Below are 8,475 nucleotides of genomic sequence, written 5' to 3'. Positions count from 1 at the left end.
ATATAAAATGAGTAAGCAGAAAGTGCATCCCCACATTAAGCTACTGTTTTTATAAGTAAATATATTATTAAACACAAAATTCAAGTGGTTCTTTTATGAGGCTGATGCTCAGAACTGAGAAGCCTCAATTGCCACTAGAGTCAGAAAAACTGCAGGGGTTCAACAGACACTGATGAAAGCTGGAGACACATCTGGGAACCTACAAGCACTTGGCAAGAACTCACAAGAACAGGGAGATCAGGAAGCGGGAGCACAGATCTATATTTACAAGGAACATATGCTGGACATATATCTATTTCATTTTTGGGTACCTGTATCTCGTGGAACAAGGCTGCTTGGTGTTTGGGCCTGTCAGCATCTCTCCTGGCAGATGAGGTTGTTCACGAGCTGCCTCATCCGCACAGCTGCTCTCTTCCCAGGAGACTGCCTGAGCCAGGTGTGACAGGGAGGGGTCACTGCTCTTGGGAGTGAACAGAGAACAGAAGAATGAAAGAAATGTGAGAGGTTATATTGCAAAGTGACATTTTCTGGAAGAACTATTTTGAGTAATTGGGGTCTGCAGAGAGTCGTGTGTTTCTCAAACTAGAAGGACTTACTATGCATCGTGCCAGCAGTTGGCAAAGGAGAGCTTTGGGTTTCAGCAGAAACACCAGTGGAGAGGGACCCACTTCCCCAATCCATTCCTCTGGTAACCCAGGCAAGGACATCATATAACCCCTTTTAGAAGCCTCCTGAGCTTCCTCTTTGTCTTCTCAGATGGAAAATGCTTGTCCTCAAAACAGCAGCCATAAATCCTTTTGTATTTGTCTTGCTGGACTCAAGGAACAACGCTCCCCTCATCCCTCATAACAGAGTCTCTGTTCTGTGCTGCTTCTATTCTCTCTGCCCCTCTTTTAGCCTGGCTTCTGGAACGTGGGTGACCAGAAACATAAGCAATAATTAAGCTGTGAATATATATCCCTAAAACACTTTGAAATTTAAAATCACATTTGAAGTTTAAAATGACCAAATCACCTCTTAAAATCACATTTGCCTTTTTTTCTTTCTCTTCTTGGATGCATCATAGGGACCACAGACTGACTCTGTGGAACCAATTAGAACACACAAGGTCTACTCCATGAGCACGACCATGATGATGAGCTCCCAGTGAGTAAACTACAATCTTATTAATTCCTAAGTATATGACCCCAAGCCCCACAGAACTGAATTTCATCCCATACCAGTTACTCTTGGCCCCAAAGCGATCTTTCACAAGAAGCAGAGCATCCACCTGTACTTGGCACTGGTGAGGCCACACGTTGAATCCTGCATTCAGTTTTCAGCCCCTCACAACAAGAAGGACGTTGAGGTGCTGGAGCGTGTCCGGAGAAGGGAACGGAGCTGGGGAAGGGTCTGGAGCACAAGTCTGAAGAGGAGCAGCTGAGGGAGCTGGGGGTGTTTACCTTTAATAAGAGGAGGCTCAGCGGGGGGACCTAATGGCCATAAACTAACACAAGGAGTTCCACCTCAACATGAGGAAGAACTTCTTTCCACGGAGGGTAGCAGAGCACTGGAACAGGCTGCCCAGGGAGGGTGTGGAATCTCCCTCTCTGGAGACATTCCAAACCCCCCTGAACATGTTCCTGTGTCACCTGCTCCAGGTGACCCTGCCTTGGCAGGGGGGTTGGACTGAATGATCCCCAGAGGTCCCTTCTAACCCTACAGACGCTGTGATTCTGTGAATTCTGTGATTCTGTCACCTCATTTCTCTCTACAACTCCCTGAAGGGAGGGTGTAACCAGGTGGGGGTCGGTCTCTTCTCCCAGACAACCAGCAACACAACAAGAGGACCGGGGAGGTTTAGGTTGGACATCAGGAGGAATTTCTTCACGGAAAGGGTGATTAGGCACTGGAATGGGCTGCCCAGGGGAGGTGGTGGAGTCAACGTCCCTGGCGGTATTTAAGGAGAGACTGGACGCGGCCTGGCGTTTAAGGAAAGACTCGGTGCCCTGCTCTAGCTCACATAGCGGTGTTGGGTCATGGGGTGGACTCAATGACCTCAGAGGTCTTTTCCAACACCGCCTCTGTGCCACAGCGCGGCAGCCCCGCCCGCCCCGCTCCGCCCGGCGCCCTCCCTCAGCCATGGCGGCCGCGCGGCTCTGCCGCCTGCGGAGGCCCCTCACGGCCGCCTTCGGCAGCGCCGCGGCCGCGGGGCCCGGGCGGGAGCCGCCGGCGGAGCCGCTGACGGTGCGGCGGCAGGCGGGGGGCGTGCGGTGAGCGGGGGCGGCGGGGGGCACCGAGCCGGCGGGGCCCGGGCGCGCCCGGGGGGGCTCCGTGAGGGTAACCCCGCTGTGTCTCTCCCGGGTTTTGCAGCACCATCGTCCTGAACAACCCGCGGCGGCGGAACGCGCTGTCCCTGCCCATGCTGCGGTGCCTGAAGCAGGACCTGCTGCACGACGTGAAGAGCCGGGAGCTCCGCGTCATCGTCATCGCGGGTACCGCGGGGCACGGGCGGGACGGGGCACACAGCGGGGTTTAAACCCGAACCTCCCTCAGAATTGCAGGAGGCGGGACGGGAAGGGACCTGCGTGTTGTGTCCTTGCCACCCCCGTGGTCTCCTGCACCCCTCAGGTCTCCCCCTATTTTCCTGTATACTCCTTCCACTTCCCGCTCTCATGGACTTAATTCCTCGTTCTCGAACGCAGCATTAACAACTCGCCTGGATTTTGTTATGGTTTTGGTTTTAACCAACATGTCTAAACAGAAACACGTCCCAGGATGTCCATGTTTCACAGTCGGGCTGTGCATTGTGTTTGCAGTTGGTGAGCTGCTTACTTTTGCAAAAACAATCAGCAGGTGAAATAGTTTGTTTTAAAACTACGTCTGAAGAATACTTTAAACAGACCAAAAGCCAAACAGAACAAGAGTTCTAATAGTTACCAAAGTAAAGCAGAGACATTCCCAGATACGGGGTTTGAGCAGGAACAGGCTGAGCTGGGATGACACTTGTTGCCTTTGGTGACAGATACAGACTGGAGTAAATAGGGCTCACAAGGGTTCTGCAGACCAAATGCTCTGTTCTCCTCAGAGCCAGGATCAGCCCAAATTATTGCCACTGGTTTGTCAGAACTATATTTAAAACTCTCAGAGGAAGGAGAGACCATAATGTCAATACCACAGTCACCCATAACCCACGGATGTAAAACAGTCTCTCTCGGAACCTGTTACAGTTTCCTTCCATTTAGGTATTAACCTGGAGAGTTCTTGAAGATAATGGAATGTGAGCCATTCTTAAGCCATCTTTCTTCCTCTGCTATTTTAAGATAACCTTCCTCTGCCCCCCTTCCAAACATCTCAGAGAAATTGGTTTATTAATTTAGGATGATGCTGTTTCCTATATTGAGAGGAAAACACTTTGTGTTAGTGCACACACACAAGTAGAAGTGAGCTGACTTCAGAGGGGTGAATTTAAATACTCACAATGCAACATTTCCAATAGCAGTTACAGATTTTGTGAAGCACTTCATGTTCTTTGGGAGTACAGTGCTGTGGCAGTTTGTAAGCACAATTGCATTTGGGTTTTTGTTTTAGTTTAAAAAGAAATTGCATGTTCCTGTTGATTGCCAGTTCCCTTGCTGAATGGCTTGCAAAGGAAGAAATTTCAAGACAATAAAAGATTTCTCAGGGAATGCTTTGGGTCTTTAACAGAGACTTTGCAGTGGATTCTTCTTCAACGAGGCATAAATGCAGATGTGATTAATTTCCAGATATATATTGCTGATCCCATGAGCTGACTGACAATAATTGTGTGTTTATTTCTGATCCTTAAGAAACAAATCCAGGTTGGGTCTTACATAGTTGTAGCTGGAAATCTCATATCCGTGCAACTATCTGAGAAGTCCTGAAGGATTAAAAAGCACCACATTGGTTTATTCTCATAGCACATATCCTCATGACAAAGGAAAACTGTTGTAAGGATTGCATACCTGTAAAGGGTGTTTTGATCTTAGCAAATCCAAAGCTTAATTCCACAAAAACCTGCTGGTTTGCTGCCCAAACCCTGAACATAATTTTGGGAATCTCTAGATGACAGTTTTAGCAGTAAAGACACCCCAGCAATCCTTCTGGTTCTCCTCTAGCAGAACAATCTTTTTTCTTTTTTTTTTTCCCACTCTGACCTCGAACACCATGACACTAAAAATATTGATGCTTGTTTAGCAAACGTTAATAATTAATTCTGGGTACAATAAGTAGGAACTAACTGTATTTATTGGTCTGAGAGCAGAGCACTCCAGCCTTGCTCCAGCTGACCAGTTTGTGTTGTACCAAGGAGCTGTTTTGAACAGTATCCTTACAAGAAATTGGGTTCAGAGCCTTATATATAACTGAGTTAACTGGAATGGAAGTAAAACTAGGCCTTGAAAAGTGTTTATGGGTGTTACTGTGGTTAAATGTTACATTGTGCCAATTTAAAGTTGTCACAAACCCCAGAACACAATATTTTCCAACTCTGTGCAAAACTCCCTCCCCAAACTCCTTTTTGACCATCTCACTGCCATCCCTTTAGCTGGGGCATTGATGTGCCATTGCCCCTGGTTTCTTGATTAATTCAGACTGACTTTTCCTGAAACTCTTTGCAGCTGAAGGACCTGTATTTTGTTCCGGCCATGATTTAAAGGAACTGTCAACTGAAGATGATGTGAAGCATCATTCCCAAGTGTTTGAATTATGTGCAGAGGTAAGCAGCCCTTTTTGAGTGACACTGGTTGTGTTTGGTATTTAAGAGCAAGCATTGGTGTGAGGAGGGACAGCATTGCTCACTTACTTGCTAAAGCACAGGCTTTTGCTCCAGATTCCTTGCTTTTTGCTGCTCTGCTATTTTAATGGTGAATTTGTGTTTTCCCTGAATTTCTATACATGTAAATAAAAGGGCTGCAATGACACTGCATGTCCCCAACAATGGGTACAGTCACAGTGTGTTCCTTAGTTTAGCCAGTGTTCCTTGCAGCTGAGTAGTTGGGCAATGTCATTCCTAGAAATCTGGGGATAAGCACCTTCAAATCACGTGTGATCCAATGTTCTTTCCCAGCACCTAGTTGGGAACTCAAGACCAGCTTAAACGTCAAATAGACAATGTGGAAATAAGATCTGACTCACGGGTTGCCCCATCAGCAGAACATACAAGTTCTTGTTACAAAGACACAGTCCTGGAGGCTGGGATGTTAAAAGTGAACCCTGGAGCCTTTGGAGGGAATGGCAAACCCCCCTTTGATTGTGACAGCACTAGAATTTGATCCCTAATCCTGCTCAGTGTGACAGCAGAAAGTACTTCGAAACCCTTTGTTCTAGTTCCTGCAGTAATAATGATCTCTATACACATTGCCAAACCCATACTTCAGGAATGCTGTAAAAGCCATGTGTGAAAACTACAGCTGAAGGAGCCAAGATCCAACTGTTTTGGGGTTTTTTTTGGTCAATAGAGAGAGAAAGGTACTTTTGAGGGCTTCCAAAACAGGATTGTGTCTTCCTAAATTTCTATACTGATCTCTTTCTTTGTACATGCAGGTTATGACTTTAATCCAGAAGCTTCCAGTGCCAGTGATTGCCAAAGTAAACGGCTTGGCTACAGCAGCAGGCTGTCAGCTTGTGGCAAGCTGTGACATCGCAGTGGCAAGTGAGAAATCCAAGTTTGCTACTCCTGGGGTAAACATTGGGCTGTTTTGCTCCACACCAGCTGTGGCCTTGGGCAGATCTCTTCCAAGAAAGGTAGGCTGCCTTCCCAGACATTCTTTGTAATTTTGCAAGAAGTAGGTTCCCATGTCAGGAATTTTAGTTCCATTGCCTGAACTTTATTTTCCTGTAGTACAACATTCAAAATACTCTGTTGCAAAAGGCATCTCCGTAACTCTTTGGACTGGGAAAAATAATAAAGGGATGAATTCTGTTTAGGGAAAGCAGTTTCCCACTGATGCGATTCCAGCCAGCACGAGCTCATCTCAGCAGCACAACAGCTCAGTGATCCCTTTCCTTCCCAACAGACAGCTCTGTGCTTTAGCCCATGATGTTCTCCCCTGAGGAGGAAACCCCTGCAAGTTCAGGATAACAATCCCACCGAGGTATCAATTCTCACCAGGCAGTGACATTTCACTGCCAGCATGATCTGCCTGGCTGTAGATCAAGATGCTCTAAATAGCATCTGAAACCCTCCTGTACCGTCTTCCTGTTTTATGTCCTACTGATTGTGGCTGCACATCTCTCACTGCATAAAAAACGGTACGATCTGTAGAGCTTCCGTAACTGAGAATAGGAATTTTAAGTTCTGATCCAGCTGGATTTATGCAGACAGACTCTCCAAGCCCAGCAGGGCTCTGCTGAGATGCAGCACAAATCCCATTGCTGGATAAGAGCTTCAGCTTGAAATTTCCCATCTGTAAGGCCATCCTGTTCAAATATAGTCCATGGGGTTTTTTCCAAGTCTGCTGTAGTGTGCAGTTGTAACTATTTCTGAATTAGTATTTCTTGGGGCTGTGATTACCTTTTTAAAATATGTGGGATATACTTTTCCCTGTGCCACTTTTCAAAGTAGCAAGAGCATTCCCTGCAGTTCCCAGGATTGCCAGTTTTACCTTTCAACAAGTGAAATGTTGCCATTGTTTCAAAGATACTAATGAGGATAATCAGCCCTTATGATTCAGGCATTGGTCAGTTGTATGAGGAGTCATGGAAAAAAATCCTTATTGATATATAACATTGGACAAGTCGCTGAGTATTTGGGGGATTTTTTAATTTGAAACCTCAAGTACCAGATGCTGGAAGCAGCAGGAGACTGAAGTAGCTGTGGCTATGTGAAGTGCATATTTAAAACCATCCATACCAAACTTAAAACTAAGGCAGGTGTTTTCAAAAACTGCACATATGCCCAGCTTAAAATACCAGCTTAAAATACCAGTTTGACATTGTAGATGACCCACATGTCTCTTAATTCCTGCAGCAATCAGTAGAGATTGTGGGCTTTTGAAGAGAAAGCCAGAGGTGTCAGCCTAGGACAGCTGGAATCAGTGGGCAGGTTTAAAGAGACTAGCTTTAGACTCAGTCCTCCTCTTTGCTGAACCCTCTTAACGTGTCCTTGGCAGTTTAAGAGGCCAGAAGATTTAAATCTTATGTTTGTTAAAAGAGTGACTTGTACTTGGAGGAGGAGGAGGCTGAAATTCCCCAAACAAAGCAAAGCAGTAAGGCCATTGGATTGACTTAATGCAAAATTTTCCCTCGTTCAGGTGGCACTGGAGATGCTTTTCACGGGTGAACCCCTCTCTGCCCACGAAGCACTGATGCATGGGCTCGTCAGCAAGGTGGTACCAGAAGACAAGCTGGAAGAAGAGACCATGAAAATCTCTCACAAGATCTGTGAAAGCAGCAAGTCTGTCCTGGCCCTGGGGAAAGCCACCTTTTACAGACAGATAACCCAGGACCTGGACACTGCTTACAAAATGACTACTCAGGTCATGGTAGACAATCTGACTTTGAGGGATGGGCAGGAGGGTATCGAAGCCTTTATCCAGAAGCGTAAGCCAGTCTGGACACACTCTCAGGAAGAGAAGAAATGAGTCCTGTCTCTTAACTAACCTTAGCTGTGCTTTATGATTCTTCACGCAGTTGCCTTTGGGAATTATATTTTTGTTCTTACTGAAAGTTAAATTTGTCTTCTTGCATATGCCAGACACAATAAATTTATTCTAAGTATGTAATAAATGTTAAGAAAAATCAAAGAAAAAATGGGTTTTCTCAGTAGTGAATTTAATCTGTGGTTCTAGAAGGAACTCTGTGGTTCTAGAAGGAACTCTGTGCTGCAAAAATCAGTTTAAGATGTCCCAGGTTACTTAGGGAGTGACAGGGATGAGAGAGAGCTCAGACCATCCTGTTCAGTACCTCTCCCCATAGTTCTGGATGAGAATTCCCATTTATTAATAGAGAATTAAAGGGCTTGGACACATTCCAGACATGATGGTAGTACATATCATAATGGATTCCAGGACTGTTTGGGTGTTACAGACAGAAGCCTGTAACAGTGATCCATTGCTCCTTATGGATATATCTGCTTATGAACTGTATGTATCCCACAGCAAATCCTGATTTTCTGCTATCAGTTCAAGCACTTCTCCCAGCTCTAGAGAATTTTGCTGTTGACTCCAGGGAGGATGAGCATGGCTTGGGGTGAAAGCCACCCCATGGGCTTCAGCAGAGATCCTCACCTGGCAGTGACTTGACCCAGCTGTAATTTTCAGGCTGTATGTCTTCAGTTTTTTACAGAATCTTGGATGTATTAATTGGCAAGTCCATCTTTGTGCTCAAAGCTGGGCTTTTACCAGCACTGGAGCAGTTCAGCTGTGGATTTACAGACTTGACAGCCTCCTACAACAGGGATTCAGCTGCTCCTCTGGGTGATCTCTTACAACCCTCGTGGTGAAATATTTTTTGTTAATGTCCAGTCTGAGCCTT

General features: G+C 45.9%; 1 protein-coding gene across 2 annotated transcripts; it reads left to right on the top strand.

The window, feature by feature from the left end:
* The first annotated feature begins 355 nt into the window (after positions 1-355).
* On the top strand, positions 356-7,740 carry ECHDC3 (enoyl-CoA hydratase domain containing 3). 2 transcript variants are annotated; one of them, XM_027679559.1, is made up of 6 exons: positions 356-436; positions 1,067-1,146; positions 2,353-2,474; positions 4,620-4,717; positions 5,545-5,745; positions 7,254-7,740. In XM_027679559.1, exons 1-6 carry the CDS (start codon positions 371-373, stop codon positions 7,581-7,583), a joined length of 897 nt encoding a protein of 298 aa, XP_027535360.1. In that variant the 5' UTR covers positions 356-370; the 3' UTR covers positions 7,584-7,740. The 2 variants fall into 2 exon arrangements, with proteins under 2 accessions (XP_027535360.1, XP_027535361.1); XM_027679560.1 differs by lacking the exons at positions 356-436; positions 1,067-1,146 and adding an exon at positions 2,133-2,252.
* Positions 7,741-8,475: the final 735 nt, after the last annotated feature.

Source organism: Neopelma chrysocephalum, unplaced genomic scaffold, assembly GCF_003984885.1.
Source record: "Neopelma chrysocephalum unplaced genomic scaffold, ASM398488v2 Primary Assembly neopelma1_45, whole genome shotgun sequence".
Classification (NCBI taxonomy): domain Eukaryota; kingdom Metazoa; phylum Chordata; class Aves; order Passeriformes; family Pipridae; genus Neopelma; species Neopelma chrysocephalum.
Note: the sequence above shows the minus strand (reverse complement) of the source record. Positions and strands in the feature narration are given on the sequence as shown.